Here is a 17,516-nt window from a genome sequence, read left to right as displayed (position 1 = left end):
TGACTTAATCGTTTGCTGCCAATGCTGGATGCGACTGTAGCAATTTGCAAAAGCTTTAATCGACAAATCGAAGTGGGTAAAATTCATTCCAAGGTAGCATTAGAATGTGCAGATACAAGCTAATATTTCTGGGGACTTGATTATTACGTTGGAGAAATTTTGATAGGCTTTCGTTGGGAACGTAAGGGGAGCAGATCCATGGTGATTGGCTCATTCGGAATAAGTTAAAACCAATCATATTAGAGTTACAACATAATGAACTTATTAGTTTCAAGACAAGTGCTTGCACTTATTAGTCCAAGACCATTTGAGTACGAATAGTGGGAAGGCTTCGCAATACGAATACGAATATTGCCAAGCCTTCCCAATACGAAGATTGAGTTGGAGTTGGCCGGTCACATTAATTTTGATTTGCTGTGTCATTGAAGAGTTGTGAATATTCAACCATTTGTTTAAACAAGTCTTTCCGCCTCTACCGCCATATAATAATACGCATCGTTGTTCACTCTTAAACGTTGAATTGGTAAAGATAATTTATATCACCTTCCTCCCTGGATTTTTGTATTTTTGAAGAACGTATGGACTACAAAGTTTGAGAGTTCTATAAAATAAATTTAAATGTCAGAATTCTTTTAATTTTGAACAGTGAAAACATGCGATTGAAGAATTTCTGAATCACGAGCCCTGAAAAATTAACTATATGTCTGTTACCGAAACTGTGGCAATATTTTTGGCGAAACTTAAAAAAAAAAAAAACAGAGAGAGACAGAAATTGTGGCTGTGGCGACATTAATGCACCATCTACAAAGGAAGTTTCACAATCTGAGCAAACAAATAATTGGAACTGCCTTGTTAGATGGGCTTACATATTTACTGTTGCTGTCCTCCCCCAAGTTGTGAGTATGACAGCTGGGAACGGCCAGGACAGAGCTAAGCTGTAACTAGCTTAATCAGTCAAGGCCATGAAGATAAAAAATAAATAGAAAATACAGCCATTATTGTTGATAACTCTGAATCGGAGTGGAAATTGACTGTCTCTCTGGTAAATGCTGGTCAAAGTTAGGTTCAACTGCAGACACTAAATGCGTCACCATCTTCACTGCGTTATTTACTATTCTGCTTATATTTGTCGTACAAACGCACCAACTTTCTGCCACAGAAATCAAGTTTCAGGCAACACCCCTCCTCCACTTTCAGTATCGTGGACTCTCTCTCTTTCCTCCCACCGTCTTCTTCCCATGTGTAGTTGTCAGATATTGTTCCTCCTCATTCTACCATTATAACCACATAAATTATATTGTCCAACTTTTTTTTTAATATTTATGTAATATATTATGCAGTAGATCGATATGAATGGCGAGTTGGGGCTGGCCAAATCTAGTGTGTCGGGGAGTGGGTACTTGTCCTTTGGCTTTTCCGTTTCTACAGGTTCGAACGTCACATTTATCTTCAGAAGCAATGGCAGCTTGAATGTGACAGCAAAATTTTGGAAGGTATTGAGCTGACAGTCGACACACAATATCCCACAATTAAACCCATAAAAAAAAAAAAAAGCTGATAATTGTTCTACATGAATATATATTGTTAAGTATATTCATATTCTTTGAAGAATGTCGTTGTATCAGATGTAATGTCATTATATAGTCTTCTGTGTGAAATAATATAATATTGGCTCTGTCACATATAAATAAATTTATCACATATAAATAAATTTAATGAATTTATATACAAATTCATATGTTAACATGAGATTAAATAATATAATTATTTATTTATTTATTTTTTTAAAATCACTCAATTAGATTAAAAAAATATATTAACTGTAATTGATCGGTTTATATAATATTCCTACAAGTGATTACTTATTAGAGTTGGTACAAAAATTTTTTATTTCTTTTATTTATGATTACTTGAGTAGTTGAGTACTTTGGTTTCCCTTTCTTATGTATACATATCAACTGCCTATCATAAACTGAGCCGATATTGGCAAGCATGCATATTGTTTATATGAGGGGTATCAACTAGCATTATTGCAGAAAGCAATGTTATTAATGGTTCATATAAATGCTCCTGCAAAATATCAACTAACCTCACACTCCTCCACCTGCTCATATTTACTTCACCCTGTCAACTCTTTATATTCACCTGTGCCCTTTCTCAACCAGACACACCATCCCATTTCCTCTATTCTTTCTTCTTCTTTGTTTGTATTATATCATCCATGGCCAGGGAAAGAAATGCATCTTTTTTCTTGTGGATAATGGCTACTTGGTTGATCTTCCAAGGCCAGATGGTGCTTCCTGCTATGTCCATTCGTTTTGAAGATCAAAAGAACTACTACTCTCCAGACCCAAATACTGGAACTCCCCCTTCAGGTCTCTCTACCTCACACACATACACACCCCACTTTTTTTCATTTTACATGGTTAGATATAAGTAAAAAAAGCTTTTAGAAGGATAACATTGACAGGCTTATAATAGAGTAACTTTTTTCATAAAACATTTTCGATAGAGCTACTTTTAATTTGCTGTAAATGCAGGCTCACACGGGAGTCCACCACATGGAAGTACGCCATCGCATGGTTCACCAACTTCTCACCATGGAACGCCAACCCCTTCACATGGAGGAAGCTACAATCCTACACCATCTTCACCATCACCGCCTTCAAACTGTGGAAACCCACCACAAGAACCCGCCACCCCATCAACCCCCTCAACACCATCAAACCCTCCTTCTGGTGGTGAAAGTCCTCCTGTCATTGTTAGCCCGCCATATGATCCAGGCACCCCTAGTACTCCGTCACCTCCATTCTCACCCATCCCCGGCACCTGCACGTAAGTCAATATCTTTAAACCGCTTACAATTAACATGAACTCTTTTCTGTCACCAACTAAACTATATGTTTATTTGCAGCTATTGGAGTAATCACCCGAGTTTGATATGGGGTTTGCTTGGCTGGTGGGGTACATTGGGCAACGCATTCGGAGTCACTAGCCTTCCTGGTGTAGGCGCAAGCATGAGCTTGCAGCAAGCACTTTCCAACACACGTAGTGATGGTTATGGAGCACTTTACCGAGAAGGAACCGCATCCTGGCTCAACTCTTTGGTGAATCACAGGTTTCCTTTCACGAACGACCAAGTGAGGCAGAGCTTCGTGTCAGGACTTCACTCGGACAAGTCTGCAGCAGCTCAAGCAAAGATCTTCAAGTCAGCAAATGAAGGCCACCTCAAGCCCAATGCTTGAAAAACAACTTCATTATTTGACATGTTCTATCGAATTTCAGTTTGTGGAAGCATTATATAAACCTAGGGCGTGCATTACTTTATTAAGAGTTTTTAAGTGTTTCTAGTACTTCACCATTATCCGTCATGTTACAGTATTTTAATTTCATAGATACTATGTCGTTAAAATGCTTAGTTTATGCTGCCTAGTTTCGAATAATATTCTTCGTTTAGATTATTCCCACGCCCCAAAACACTTTTCCACGTAACACTTTTCAATCCCAAATAAAACTTTGTTTAATAAAGGCTAATGGTTTAAAAATTTGCCTCTTGATGCTTTAAAATTTTCATTAACCACTAAATAAGATAACGCAAATAAAACTAATGGTTCATTAGGGTGTCAGTCTAGTGGTTTCTATAAAACCACTAAAATAATTTCATTGATGGTTCCTAATATTTTAAAAAAGGCCAAATGACTATTTCCCACCCAAGGTTTAGTTTTTTCTCAAATGTCCCCCCTTTAACTATGGAAACATCAAACACCCACCCATGACCGGTTAGATTTAACAAAACTCTAACGGTGATAAGGGTAAAATCGTCATTTTCTCTAGAATATTAAAAATAAACTAAAATAGAATATATTTTGCCCTCCTAAACTTTAAAAACTAAAATTTCCCCCCCCCCAGCCTAAATTTTAAAAAATCGCAGTTTCACCCTCCCGAAGCATTGCCGACGGTCTCCGGCTCCATTGCCGACGGTCTCTCCCTCCCGAAGCATCCTCACTTTTCAGAGATCTCTTTCCTCCCATTTGGACTTTCAATCGGAGTCGGAGAAGCTGTGGAAGACGAAGAACTTTGCCGGGAAAGACGAAGTTCTTCGTCTTCCCAGACGACGAGTGGTCTGGGAAGATGATTTCTCTTCCCAGAAGGCTTCTCTCTACATCGGATGCGTTGAGGTCGAGTTGAGAGGGGTCGTCGGTGGAAGAGAAACCGTTGGGAGGGAAAGACGGTCGGTGATGGAGCCGGAGAAAGCGACGGAGAAGGGTTTGGAAATTGGAAGGGTTTGGAAATAAACCCTAGGGGGGAAAATACAATCTTTTCAAACTTAGCTTAAGGAAAAAATGTTAGTTTTTAAACTTTTAGGGGGGAAAATGAGATTAAATTTTTAGGCGTTAGGATTCTGTTAAATCTAACCGGTCATGGGTGGGTGTTTGGTATTTCCATAGTTAAAGGGGGGACATTTGAGAAAACGCTAAACCTTAGGTGGGAAATAGTCGTTTGGCCTTTAAAAAATTATAATCTTTCTTCAAATATATGATTAGACGTAATTGCTTATCCATATTTACACTTCTACTAATATAGTTACTATCATCACTTATGATCATTACTGACTTGAAAACGAAAAAGGAGGTGAGGTTAAAAGAAATAGAAAATATGTGGGTTTTTATGTACTTTATATTTAAAGAGTTTATTATTTTTTCAAATTTTGGGTTATACGATAATTTTAAAATATAAAATGGTTTTTACTTATATGTGTCATTATATGATTGAACATTATTTTATCTTTAATTTAAAATTACTCAATCATATAATAACGTATATTAGTTTATATTTATATATATATTCACAACAGATACATATAATCTTATTGATTTAATTTTACATGAAAAAATCTTACACCAATTAGGATTGAAAAAGTATTTTTTAGGTTAAGCTTTGGGTGGGAAAAAATATTTACTCCTTATTTTTAATAAGAAAAACCTTGGCTTTAAAATTAATATTTCATATATTTTGTAGTTTGTAAGCTCAACTACTTATTTATTAATCATTTAATTATGTCATGACATTCCAGAATTTGTAATGACATTCCAGAATTTGTAGGGACAACCATGGACCCAGAGCGATCCGTCGTTCTTGCGGTGTTGACAGAAATAACTCACTAAAAAGCACAAGCTCGGCTTTGTGAAACAAATTAATGCCACAAATGTTTAGCTTATTAAATAGTATGGCCAGGGCGATGCTGTCATTAATGAGTACACGCTCCTGCAATGCAAACTACACAAAGGCTTTTTCCTAAAAAATAAATGAGCATTCAATGACCATAATACAAAGTAGACGACTTATATTCCGACAGCAACAGCAATAATTCAATCACCAAATAACACTAGAATAAGCATTTAAATTCACATTTTAGCAAGACAATTTGACAGTAATGCAGACATTATAATATCTGAATGGGAAACAATATTCGAAACAATCTTATATTAAATACTAAGATAAACATGCAACAGTGAATCCGATTTAGTTATATATGTTATGCTGTTATGTACTCTATGTAAACGGCAAATAGTGACAAATGGAACAGTAGATAAGTGATAAGGTACCTTCATAGCAGAACCATTGAAAACAACACGGTGCGGCACAAATTACTTGGTAAAAATAAATTTCAAGACGGTAATGAGATTTTTGTTTTTCTTTTTACAGACTGGCTAATATTCACTGACTTCTGGGACTTACCTGCTACACTCTTCAATTCTATATGCAGCTCCAATCTTAATTAACCACAAGTGTTGATTTATCATTTTGTCTCGCATATTTGTTTCAAGGCACAGATTTCACATATAGCCACAAAGCTCTAAGGCTGGGGAAGAAAAGTGGTCATAAATCATAATGCAGTATTGATCAACTCATATGAGCTTCAAACCATTTAAAGATTTGCTCAGACTGCAGGCTAGTCATTTCATGGTATGCAAATGCAAGATTTAGTTCCTCCTGGACATAATGAACCAAATTTTTATCTAGCACAATGGTCTTGCTTTCCAAGAGCGCCTCTTTCCAATGTGTTGCACGCCCATCATTCCTCATATATCCATTCTCATCAATAAAGCCCTTCTCCCGAAATAGCTTAAATAATTTATCAGAAACAGCCTGCTCAAATCCTGGAATTCTGTCAGCTAAGAAATTTCGAGACACGGGAAACTCCATGCATTCAACCTCTGCAACATCAATGCCTTTATTCCTAAGCACTTCCAAGTACTCACCTATTTTCTGTTGCCTATATGAATCCTTTGGCATATGAACAAAAAGTGTAGGTGGATAGTCCTCCGAAATATCCATGTGATCAAACACCCCTTCAGCAATCATAAGAGTAATACTACTAAACCTCAAACTAGTGGCGAGTGCAGAAACAAAGTTCCCACCAGAAGAGGCCCCCAAAGCCACAAGTGGAAGCTTCTCAAGCTTGTGTCTCCCAACCCACCATTGTATTATATCTTTAACAATTAACCTTTCTTTCCCTAATGTCCAGCATCTCCCTGCACTAGATATGGTAAGAACAGCATACTTTCGAGAAAGTGCATGCAGGACAAGCAGCCTTTCCTCAGGCAAGCCAATGCACTTTGGGCACTTAGAAGACCTGTCCCAAAAGTTAACAGCCCTGCCATTGCACCCATGTGCCAGAAATAGAACTGCCTTGGGTGAATCAGGTATTTGCCATATCATGTCTGTCCCATTCCTGAACTCTATAGTTGGGTCAAATTTTGCTGCAGACTTAAAGCTATTCCATTTTTGCTTCAAAAGTCCAAATGATGAATCAGCAGGCTTTTTGTGATTGCTGGAATATAATAATATCAATGTCACAAAGATCAAGACCAAAGCTGTAACAAAAATTAGCGACTGAGACTTTTGAGGTCCATGCCATGCCTTTGATCTACTTCCATGCTTTGACATTGCTGTATAGAGAGAACTAATTCCTTTTAATGGTGTTCTAAAGTAAAAAAGAAAAGATTAGAAGATAAATGGAATGTCAGAATTGCAACAAAAGTTGGCTCAAATAATACAGTTACATAACCTAGCATTTGAAGGCAAAAATATGTGAATATATAGTTTTATATTCAATTTCAAATGCTGGTTTCAAAGAAAACAAATGCCTCCGTTCAAAATTTCTCAGACCAATAACACATAAGATTCACAATTTCAGTGTCTTAGTTTTTCCAAAGAATTCTCAGCAACTAAATGGAGGTTCACTGGAAATACATTTTTTTTTCCCAGTGAATTATTAATTTCATGAATGAGTTTGATCAGAAGATAAATAGAGAATGCCCACATAGAACCATCATACCAACCAACATTCCTAATATTTACAAATTTAGGACTGCACTTCAAAAATAATTAAGGTTGTAACTAATAAGCAATAATCGCAATTATAAATTCAACAATAAGTTAAAGTAACTGAGATTAGAAAAATCAATGATATGAACTTCAGCATCGATTCAAACATGCACATCCCATTCTACATCAAGCAACAGTAGAAAAGAAAAAGAAAGAAAGAAAGATATAGTAAACAAATTCCAAGGTTAGCTAGCAGCAAAAACAAAAGAGCAAGGCAGCCAAAGTAGTTACTTTCCGTAGCCATAGATCAACATTATTAACCTCTCAATGAATAATTCAACGAGAAACTCCTAAGATTCAACATATAGTGCTTTAAAAAAACTGTAGCAACCCAATCGTGAAACTAATTGCTGTTCAACTTTTCCAATGTATTTACTAATTTCGAGCTCCATCTTCCACATAGAAACCTAACTTACTCAAAGACTCAGAGATCTTTACAACAACCTCATAAACCGTCATACTAAAAGCAGAGGCTGTCCCAGCCTCCTAGGCGATCGATAAGTTGTTGACAACTATATTAATACGAAACAGAAGAAAGTTCTTTAACACACATTACGATCCTTTAATTATAGAAGTCCATCTAATAATAAGTGGTTCGATTATTAAGATTTTACATGAAATAAAGCTCAAAACGAGGATTAAAAAATAAAATCATAAGCAACATCATTCCTTTTAAGTTTTGTTCGAACACTGAGATTATGCAAAACCATTAGGAAACAAGCAAAATAACATAGTTTCTGTTTCTTTTGCGAGTAATTTTCAGCGTTTCGTCAACAAACAAAAAGATAATTATACTTACTCCAATGCTAGAATTTAAAAAAGGAAAAATCGATACCTTACCCGTAAAAATTGGTCTTGAAAATAGAAAACTGAAAACCCAATATCCAGTTGAAATGGTTTTGAGAATGAGAAATTGAAAAGCCAAGATCCAGTTTAATTAGTGAGGAGGAGTTTTAAGGTTTCATTTTATAAAGCTTTGGCTTCGGCTCTCAGTTGCCGAAACGGTTTCACGTGACATTACGCGCCTGCAGCGAATAGGCTAGTCTTGACTTCTCCAGTCACCTCAACAGGCAGACCTGAGCCTGGGCTTGGTTTTGAACTTAAGTTTTCAATTTCGGCTCTATCTGATTAAAAAAGGATCAGCCCTCTCTCGTTGGTTAACTAATAATTTTGCTTATGTTTTAATGCACTTAATGTCCTCTAAAATTAACATGATAATGCCAAATATTAGCATGATTATATTATAATATATTATATTATGTTAAATATACATCAAAATGAGGGCAAAAGACAAAAAATGACTATATAATAGTCTTGACCACAGGCCGGTTTGACCCGTGAATCAGACTGAAACCGGTCTGATCAAAACCAGAACTGAAACCATCAAAACTGAAACCAATATGAATCAGAATCAAAACCAATTTTTGACAGTTCAGTTCCAGTTTTAATATTTTTGAATCGTAAAACCGTCGATTCATAATCAGTTCATGAACCGATGGTTCAAAAAATTCATAAACCAGTTTTTTTATTTTTTAAATTTAAAAAAATTTACATAAACCAACAAATGTTTAAAACATGGCTACCGTTTGACTGTTTTTTTTAATTCTTTAATATAAATCTTTCAACTCTCTTATTTCTCGTTCTCTTCGTTCTTAATACTCTTTTAATTCTTCAATCAAATTATCTCAAATTTAATTAAATTATCCCTTTATTTTTATCAATTCTAATTTTAATTTCTATAATTTAATTATTATTATTTTTTTGTTATATAATTTCATAATTAATTATTCCTCTTGAGATTTGGAAAAATCAAAGACTATGTAATTCTATTTACTATTTTTTGATAATGAATAAAATAAATTATATAATTAATTATGAAAGATAATGAAAATAATAATAATAATAGATGATAAATAAAATTAATTATAAAAAATAATAAATAGAACTACATAGACTTCGATTCTTCTAAATCTCAAAAGAATATGTAAAAAACTTAATTGAAAAATTAAGTCTAAGATTTTTTATTCTTAATTATTATAATTATTAATTAAAAAAATAAATCGGAGTCATGAATCAGAATCGACAGTTTAATGTTGGTTTCAAACTGGGATCATGAACCAGAACTGTCGGTTCCAAACCGATTACGAACCGTCCTATAACGATTCTGGTTCAAGGTTCTTATTTTTTTGAACCGTGAACCGGCGATTTTGCGAAACAGCCGGTTCATGAACTGTGGCCTAGGGATGGCAACGGGGAGGGGCGAGGAGGGGATCTCAATCCCTGTTCCCGTCCCTGTAGAGGATATCAATCTCCGTCTCCGCTACGGGGATGAAAAAGATTCCCCGTCTCCTCCCCGCAGAGAAAAATCCCCTCTTTATCCCCTCCTCGTCCTTGCGGGGAAAAATCTCCTCCCCGTATCTGCAAAAAAAATATATTTATTTTACCTTGTTAATACAATATAAATATATTAAATAACAAAATTAAGCAAAATTAAAATTAATCTACTATTTCAAATATCATAAATATAATATATTAACTTCTTTAATATGCATAACAAAAACCTAAATAAATTTGAAAAACATAAATAATTTAAAACTATAAAAATATATTAGTATTTTAAATAAATATATTAATATAAAGGGACGGGGATAGGGGCGGGGAGGGGAAGGGTCGGGGCGGGGAGAGGACACATGTATCCCCATCCCCAGCTCGTCCTCGATTGTGGGGATTTTTTTCATCCCCGTCCCCGTCCCCATTTCTATCAGAGAATCCCCTCCTCGTTAGGGTCGGGGAGGGTTGGGGCCCCTAAAATCGAGTCCAAATTCCCATCCCTACCGTGGCCAGGTTTACTATATAATGATAAATAAAAAAGCACAAAAATCGCAAATCCTAGTCCTTTTTTTATAGCTATGATTCAGTGAGCGTAACATTCTTGCACGTTTGCCGGTTATGACCAATTGCAGCACATTTCCCACACTTTCGAATGGGCCTTTCTCCAGCTAGTATAACCTTTTGCTTCCGGCGTTTTTTCGCTGGTGGCTTTGTACAACTGTGGACATTAGAAAATCTTCTTATCAAAAAATATTCTTCATCTTTTGGTTTAGTTGCACGAAGTCGCCACTTACAGTTCTCATCTGCACATACAACTTCAAATCTATCTTTTGTAGATTTCCTCACTTTGAACTCAAAATTGTTCTTCACTGCTCCAAGTTTTAGCTTCTTTCGCAATTCCTTTTTATTTGCAAACATTTTCCCACATGCTATATCTTCATAAGAGTTGAATGGGTCATCTATTGCACCTGAATGATCACATCGTCGAACATGCAACTTATCCCCATATTCCACATGAGGCACATCTTCATCTTGAGCATTATGTTGTGCAACAACCTCTAAATCGTCAGCTAATAATGCATCACCACAACCTAATTCTGCTTGAGTTCCAAAACTGATGTGCATTGCATCATCGTCAAATGCTATTGGATCTGGTTTCTCAACTTGAGTTCCTTCTTGTGTTGCAGGCACGATAACTGAAAGTTGGTTGCTTTCACTTCCAGAAGCAAATGGGTTTTGATGATCCAAGATGGGATAACAACCTTCTCCTTCTTGAAACTGTGATTCCCTACACTTGAGAGTAATGCATAATGGACTTCTTGCGTCTGTGGGTTGTGCAACATTTTCATCTATGAAGAATCTCACATCATCATCATTAACTATCTCCGCAGGTATGGTAGGTATATTTGCTTTATATAAGGCCTTCATTATGATTGCATATTCATTTGGATCTACCTTGACTAGCTGGTACAATCTATCCACAAGCTCCTGGTAAGTAATTTTGTCAGAAATTATTATCCCTTTTGTTTTACCACCATTGTAGACAAAATGACCACTGGAACTAAACCATTCCCCATCGTACATGACTAACACTCTCACTTGAGACATTTTCCTGAAAACAAACATGATAGGAAGATAGTAAGAAAACAGTAAGATAAATAATAGAAAAAACCAAAAAGTCATAATCAATTTTTAAAAAGAAAAACAATTTACCTATTTAAACTAACTAAAGATAGGAAAATCAATTAAAAAGTCATTCAAAGTTTTTGAATTTTTATCTTTTCCTCTGTTTAACCAAAGAGAGAGTCTAGTATAAACTCCTGGTGTTAGTTCATCCAACCCAACCTGAGGCCACTCAACACTGTTTATTTCAGCATCTATACGATGACAAATATCACCGTTTATCAATACTAGATAAGAAAGTAATCAATTGCATCAAACAACAACAAACACAAGAATGGCTAGTTGGTAGGTTCTACAAATGCAAGAATTTCTAAAGATTGTCTTACCTCTGTCACTGAAAGATGACCTAGGATAGAATTTAGTTGTCGCATTTGTATATGAAATGTCCAAGCAGAACTCCTCTGCTATCTAACCCGCAATGAGGTTAATATAAAAGGCCATATGATTGGTAATGAAATTAGAAGGCTAGCAATGAGGCTATTCCAAAATTTGTACAGGCAATAAGCCCTAGTCATCAAAAGTAGTTTAAGCTGCACAATATAGAGACACATGAAAGAAAAGGTCATGTTAAACACAAGCAAATTACTTAGATTGCCTAGATAACTATTGAATGCGTATCAATGCAAATGAACTTTCAATTTCAACCAAAGCCAAAACCCTCAGTACAAGGAGAAAAACACCCATTTATGGTTAGCCACTTCAATTCTAATCTCCATGTATCTTCTATCTTTTCTTTCAACTTGTAATAAGATGAATGAAAGCACTCATTATATTTAGCTACAAAAATTTGGTGAAGCCGCAAAATTTAGCCATATGTATAAGGGGGAAATAAGTTGATGGATAATCATTGCATCCAGTCCCCCACTTTAGAAATTTGGGGCATTATCTTTCCCTGTGTGAAGGCATATTTGGCAACAACAATGCCAGTTTCGGCTATCTTTTTGAGTTGGGTACATTTTAGGGTAGAGAAAAGATTTGATTGCCTTAAAGACAGCTTCCTCCAAGATTTTTTTATTTTTATTTTTTTAATTATGAGTAGTTTGTGATTAAATATATTACTCAGTAAAAAATATCAGTGCTAATAGGTTGAGTTGTTTGATTTTGTATTCAGGATGTCAAATGCCATGAATTCCCTGCTTCCCAATGATCATAAGGTTTGGAGGCCCTAGTAATGAGCGCAGGGAATTTTCATTAGCCAAAAAATAAAGTGACAATGTCAATGAAATTTCAGTGGTTCCTTCCCAATCATCCAAACCTAGCTGTAAACGAAGCCCTGAAACTAATAGCTTTCCAAATGACAATCTCAATACTTATTTCTAGCAGTTTCATTCCCGCTGAAACCTAATCTACTAAAAAACTAACTGATCTACTCCACCTCAAAAAACCTGATGCAGATGCCTTTCCAGACCGCTGACTAATAACGATTTCTTATTGGAAAATGATACAGCTTCTGGAAAACAATAATCAAATTTAAAGCTTTTAATTCTCGAGTTCAGTTCGGTAGCTGAGAAGAATGAACGAAAACAGGTTTTATCTTCTTTCTCTTTCCGTGATTTCTTAATTTTCCATTTAACCAAACAAAAAATTAAATAAATTCAATTGTTAATGAAACTGCGAACATACCTTCAACAATTGGTCTTGAAAGACAGAGAAAAACCCAGTTTAACGAGTCAGTCTCGGACGCCACGGCGTTGATTTCTTGGCTTCGGTTTTCAGTCGCGGAACAAGTTTGCACCATAATACGCAGCAATTTCTAACTATGGGCTGGGCCTGGGATAGGGCTTGCAAGTTTCAATGTAACTTTTTTCATCCTTTTTAAGTTTCAAAATAACTTTTTCTTATCCACCGTTAAAGGAGGATGGTTTAACGGTGAAAGAATAGTTCGTCTGTTTGTTTGATATATGATAGTATTAATATCATTTTCATTTATAAAATACAAGCATATTTTATTCTCTGGATTACTTTTTATGAATAATATTATATGTATCGAATTTAGATACATAAATATACACAAACTTATACGTATTATCACATGATTGGGTATTATCTTATCTTCAATTCAAAATTACTCAATCACATAATAATACATATAAATATATAAATATTTATATATTCAAAATAAATACACATAATTTTATTGATTTTTGATAACCAACTGTTAGTTTTCTTTGTTGCTTTTAAACTCTTTTCTTGATAGAACTACAAATTTTTTTAGAAAAATAGTAAACAATCATTGTAGGCGACACTAATAGAAAATTTTCAAAATTCAAAAGTTGAAAGTTAGAAATTGGAAAAGGTAGGATTTTGATTAGAATTCAAATCTGAATAGCAAAGATTGATATTTGAAAATGGTAAAAAATGACAGAAAATCAAATTTATATAAGACTATTTTCATTAAAATAGAGATTGATGATGACATGAATATAAGAGTGAGATGCTCAGTAGTTCATTTTGGAAAGGTGCGTAACAAAAACAGAGATTTGTGGTAAAGTTGAAACGGATGGGTGTGGGCTTGGGTGATTGAACACGTGTATCATATTCATTGCAATTGGCCATAAAATAACTATTTATTTAAGGTTTTATGGGGATTAATAATTACGTATATTTTATGACTGAAGCACGCTCTCAACCACCAATAGCACCTGAAATTAAATTATCATATACACTCATTTATCTATTATTAGTTCTAATTAAATTCATGTTATACTCATCAATCTTAACCTGTAACAACTGACAAACCATAAATACAACAATAAACCCTAAATTGTTATTATTATCCTCACAAACTATTTTTCACTTTTATTCCTTGTTTTTCTAAGCCATTAATTGATTATTTCTTTCACCAATTTTATTTTGATATTTCTTTATTCAAGAAGAAATATTTATTAGATTTAAAGATCCGTATCCATTTTGTGAATTTGTGTCACGTGTTGGATTTGTCACTTTACTCGGCGGTCTGTCTCATCACGTGGCAATATCTTAATGGTTCTATGCAACATAATTTTGTAAAATAAAAAATAATAATAATAAAAATGAAGTAGAGTAGGAAAGCAAAAGGCATATTTATAAATAGCCCAGAGCTCTTTAAATTCTTTAACTACTTTATCACAGAACACAGTGCAGATCTCCTCCTGCTTCTGCGTTTGTCTTTCAGCCTGCTTTGCTTCTGTCACATTGTTTGAAGAGTCTTTAACAAGAAAGCAAAAACCAAGAAGAAAAAGTAAGTCCAATCTCTCTCTTTTCCAAGGTATGGAAAGTCTCATCTTTTGGGAAAGGAAAAAAATATGATGATCGTATTTCCATTATTATATACATGCGATAGATAATGTGATCACTGAGAGAGATTCAGATGTTGAAGTGGGTTTCTTGAACTTGATTGCTCTTTGGTGATTCTACTTTTACTTTTGTAGTTAAAGCTTATTAATATGCAAAGATGATGTTGTTCTGTCAGTGTGGGTATGTTCTGATTTTTAACAGATCTCGTAGTTAAGATCTAAAATTACGGAAAAATTGTTGGTTATGTATGCTTTTTCTTCACAGTGGTATTATGAAACAGTTAAGGATTCGAATATTTCAAGAAAATAATGAAATTTTTCCCGTGGCCATATTTTGGTTGCTTTTATTGGTTTAATGGGATGAATATTGAAGGAGGAACAGGAAAAGAATGCTTTATCTTAATCTACAAAAGTTATTTGTAATCAATTTAATAAGTTGAACCTATATATACCGGTGATTCTTATGATGATTAGAGATTCAGTGGAGAGAAGCAAAGTCTAGAGAGGTTAATAAATTCCTTTGTATTCAAGTTCTCTGTAGTATTCATGTCTTCTGCTTTCCTTCTCATGCTCTGCACCAATTATATTTTAGTATATAACTGTAGTATCTCCTTGTGATGTTTTCATTTTTGTATGGTAATATTTCTTTTATCCTAATTTATTTTTGATCATGTAGAGGCTGTCCTGGTATGGCTACCGCATACAAGCCAAAGAACATTCTTATAACAGGAGCTGCTGGTTTCATTGCTTCCCATGTGTGCAACAGGCTAATCCGGAACTACCCTGACTACAAGATTGTTGTTTTAGACAAGCTTGATTATTGTTCAAACCCTAAGAACCTCAATCTCTCAAAATCATCTCCCAACTTTAAGTTCATTAGAGGAGATATTCTTAGTGCTGACCTGGTAAACTTCATTATCCTAACAGAAAACATTGATACTATTATGCACTTTGCAGCGCAGACTCATGTTGATAACTCCTTCGGCAACAGCATTAAGTTCACTGAGAACAACATCCTGGGTACTCATGTTCTTTTGGAAGCCTGCAAAACCACTCATCAAGTCAAGAGGTTTATCCATGTAAGTACTGATGAGGTTTATGGAGAGACTGATGAGAATGCATTGGTGGGAAACCACGAGGCATCTCAGCTCCTGCCAACTAATCCATATTCTGCCACAAAAGCAGGGGCAGAAATGCTTGTCATGGCTTACGGGCGCTCTTATGGTTTACCTGTGATAACCACTAGAGGAAACAATGTTTATGGACCCAATCAGTTTCCTGAAAAGCTGATTCCGAAATTTATCCTCTTGGCGATGAGAGGACAACCTCTTCCAATTCATGGGGATGGGTCAAATGTGCGGAGTTATCTTTACTGTGAGGATGTTGCAGAGGCATTTGAAACAATTCTCCACAAAGGTGAAGTAGGCCATGTGTACAATATTGGGACAAAGAAAGAAAGGAGAGTGATTGATGTGGCCAGGGATATCTGCCAGCTTTTCTCCTTGAAGCCGGATACTCAAATTAAGTTTGTGACAAATAGGCCTTTTAATGACCAGAGGTACTTCTTGGATGATCGAAAACTGAAAGACCTGGGTTGGCATGAACGAACTTCATGGAACGAGGGTCTGAAGAAGACAATGGAATGGTATATTAGCAATCCTGAGTGGTGGGGTGATGTTTCTGGTGCACTTGTTCCCCATCCAAGAATGCTGATGGTGTCTGGAATCGGAACTGGGAAAGAATTTGATGGGCATAATATTAGAAATTCTGGTTCCCCGACAGATAATTCTAATCTTGGCAGATCAACGACGGTTCCAGCCCCTAAAAATAAGGACTCACTGATTGGTAATGGCTTTGAACCAAGCAAGGAAAGCAAATTTAGCATTTCATCAAGTTAAACCCCGAGACTGATCTCTGCACTTCTTCGGGTTATAGGGTTTGGAATAATTTCTTTCTTTCATCAAGCAATAATATCATTTATTGTTATTATTTTTTGTGAATTAGTTTGGCCATTGTTTAAGGGATGCTGGTAGCCATATATCTGTTAAATTTTATATTATGAAGTCATTTATTCAATATAAATTTTTAACTATAATATCATGTAACAACTGAATAATAACCATTCTAGATTACTTGTGTAATATACAAATTGATGTGATTACTATATGAGTTAGTCAATTCATTAAATAAAGATAAATGAGTTCTCAATTAAAAGAAAATGCCACATCATTAACTTTATAAACATAGTACTAGTCTTTTAGAAAACACTCTCAGATAAAAATGTACTTCTGCATAGGAACAGGTCACCAGTTTTAATTTACTAGGAAAACTCCATGAAATATAATTTGATTACTTTGCGAACTTTCAATCCCAAGCCCGAAAAGCATTGACATGGTTTTCCCAGCTTTGAATTCTTCTGAACCCAAGTTAAATAACGAGTTAGGTCTATCATGAATTGGACTTGACCTGCCCCACTCCCATGTTTAGGAGTGAATTCGAATCATCAAGCCTCGTCTTCAAAGTGTGTTTGATGGTCTTGTTAATTGCTTCGACTTGTCCATTGATTTACGGTCTTGAGACTACGAAGAAACCTTTCCGGATACGTAACATTCTATACCGTATATGAACCGTGAATTACTCTATCAATTTATTTTTCAATATAAAATATATCTATATCTATATATATATATATATATATATATATATATATATATAATGTCTTATTGCCAGAATCATATTTATTAATTGGGAATTGTGATAAAATTTTCCTTTGGGCAGACTCATTGATATGATATAATTAATCAACCAGTTATAAGAAGAACAATCAAATATGTT

The 17,516-nt window shown here is 34.9% G+C and overlaps 4 protein-coding genes across 11 annotated transcripts; 2 read left to right on the top strand and 2 right to left on the bottom strand.

Annotated features, from left to right (window-relative positions):
- Positions 1-2,155: 2,155 nt before the first annotated feature.
- LOC123216264 (protodermal factor 1-like) lies at positions 2,156-3,461 on the top strand. The gene is made up of 3 exons (XM_044636666.1): positions 2,156-2,375; positions 2,541-2,835; positions 2,915-3,461. Exons 1-3 carry the CDS (start codon positions 2,222-2,224, stop codon positions 3,243-3,245), a joined length of 780 nt encoding a protein of 259 aa, XP_044492601.1. The 5' UTR covers positions 2,156-2,221; the 3' UTR covers positions 3,246-3,461.
- Positions 3,462-5,591: 2,130 nt separating this feature from the next.
- LOC123217478 lies at positions 5,592-8,514 on the bottom strand. 4 transcript variants are annotated; one of them, XM_044638528.1, is made up of 2 exons: positions 8,228-8,514; positions 5,592-6,988 (listed from the first exon to the last, which is right to left on the bottom strand). In XM_044638528.1, the coding sequence occupies exon 2, from the start codon at positions 6,949-6,951 to the stop codon at positions 5,905-5,907; it is 1,047 nt and encodes a 348-aa protein (XP_044494463.1). In that variant the 5' UTR covers positions 6,952-6,988; positions 8,228-8,514; the 3' UTR covers positions 5,592-5,904. The 4 variants fall into 4 exon arrangements, with proteins under 4 accessions (XP_044494463.1, XP_044494465.1, XP_044494464.1 ...); XM_044638530.1 differs by having other exon boundaries at positions 5,592-6,953; XM_044638529.1 differs by having other exon boundaries at positions 5,592-6,953; positions 8,233-8,514.
- Positions 8,515-10,272: 1,758 nt separating this feature from the next.
- Positions 10,273-13,199, bottom strand: LOC123215670. Of its 2 annotated transcripts, XM_044635865.1 has the most exons (3): positions 13,030-13,194; positions 11,733-11,936; positions 10,273-11,335 (listed from the first exon to the last, which is right to left on the bottom strand). In XM_044635865.1, the coding sequence occupies exon 3, from the start codon at positions 11,329-11,331 to the stop codon at positions 10,300-10,302; it is 1,032 nt and encodes a 343-aa protein (XP_044491800.1). In that variant the 5' UTR covers positions 11,332-11,335; positions 11,733-11,936; positions 13,030-13,194; the 3' UTR covers positions 10,273-10,299. The 2 variants fall into 2 exon arrangements, with proteins under 2 accessions (XP_044491800.1, XP_044491801.1); XM_044635866.1 differs by lacking the exon at positions 11,733-11,936 and having other exon boundaries at positions 13,030-13,199.
- Positions 13,200-14,472: 1,273 nt separating this feature from the next.
- On the top strand, positions 14,473-16,776 carry LOC123215788 (trifunctional UDP-glucose 4,6-dehydratase/UDP-4-keto-6-deoxy-D-glucose 3,5-epimerase/UDP-4-keto-L-rhamnose-reductase RHM2-like). 4 transcript variants are annotated; one of them, XM_044636030.1, is made up of 2 exons: positions 14,473-14,626; positions 15,358-16,776. In XM_044636030.1, exon 2 carries the CDS (start codon positions 15,371-15,373, stop codon positions 16,577-16,579), a length of 1,209 nt encoding a protein of 402 aa, XP_044491965.1. In that variant the 5' UTR covers positions 14,473-14,626; positions 15,358-15,370; the 3' UTR covers positions 16,580-16,776. The 4 variants fall into 4 exon arrangements, with proteins under 4 accessions (XP_044491965.1, XP_044491966.1, XP_044491964.1 ...); XM_044636031.1 differs by having other exon boundaries at positions 14,491-14,653; XM_044636029.1 differs by lacking the exon at positions 14,473-14,626 and adding an exon at positions 14,740-14,862.
- The last annotated feature ends 740 nt before the right edge of the window (positions 16,777-17,516 follow it).

The sequence above is a fragment of the Mangifera indica genome, chromosome 5 (genome assembly GCF_011075055.1).
Source record: "Mangifera indica cultivar Alphonso chromosome 5, CATAS_Mindica_2.1, whole genome shotgun sequence".
Classification (NCBI taxonomy): domain Eukaryota; kingdom Viridiplantae; phylum Streptophyta; class Magnoliopsida; order Sapindales; family Anacardiaceae; genus Mangifera; species Mangifera indica.
This window is presented reverse-complemented; position numbering and strand designations above follow the sequence as displayed.

Bases quoted from the DNA above. Each gene is read 5' to 3' on its own strand.
- LOC123216264 (XM_044636666.1), top strand. From the start codon at position 2,222: ATGGCCAGGGAAAGAAATGCATCTTTTTTCTTGTGGATAATGGCTACT. The intron at 2,376-2,540 runs GTCTCTCTACCT...CTGTAAATGCAG, and splicing joins TACTGGAACTCCCCCTTCAG to GCTCACACGGGAGTCCACCA. The intron at 2,836-2,914 runs GTAAGTCAATAT...GTTTATTTGCAG, and splicing joins CCCATCCCCGGCACCTGCAC to CTATTGGAGTAATCACCCGA.
- LOC123217478 (XM_044638528.1), bottom strand. From the start codon at position 6,951: ATGTCAAAGCATGGAAGTAGATCAAAGGCATGGCATGGACCTCAAAAG.
- LOC123215670 (XM_044635866.1), bottom strand. From the start codon at position 11,331: ATGTCTCAAGTGAGAGTGTTAGTCATGTACGATGGGGAATGGTTTAGT.
- LOC123215788 (XM_044636029.1), top strand. From the start codon at position 14,840: ATGATGTTGTTCTGTCAGTGTGG. The intron at 14,863-15,357 runs GTATGTTCTGAT...TTGATCATGTAG, and splicing joins ATGTTGTTCTGTCAGTGTGG to AGGCTGTCCTGGTATGGCTA.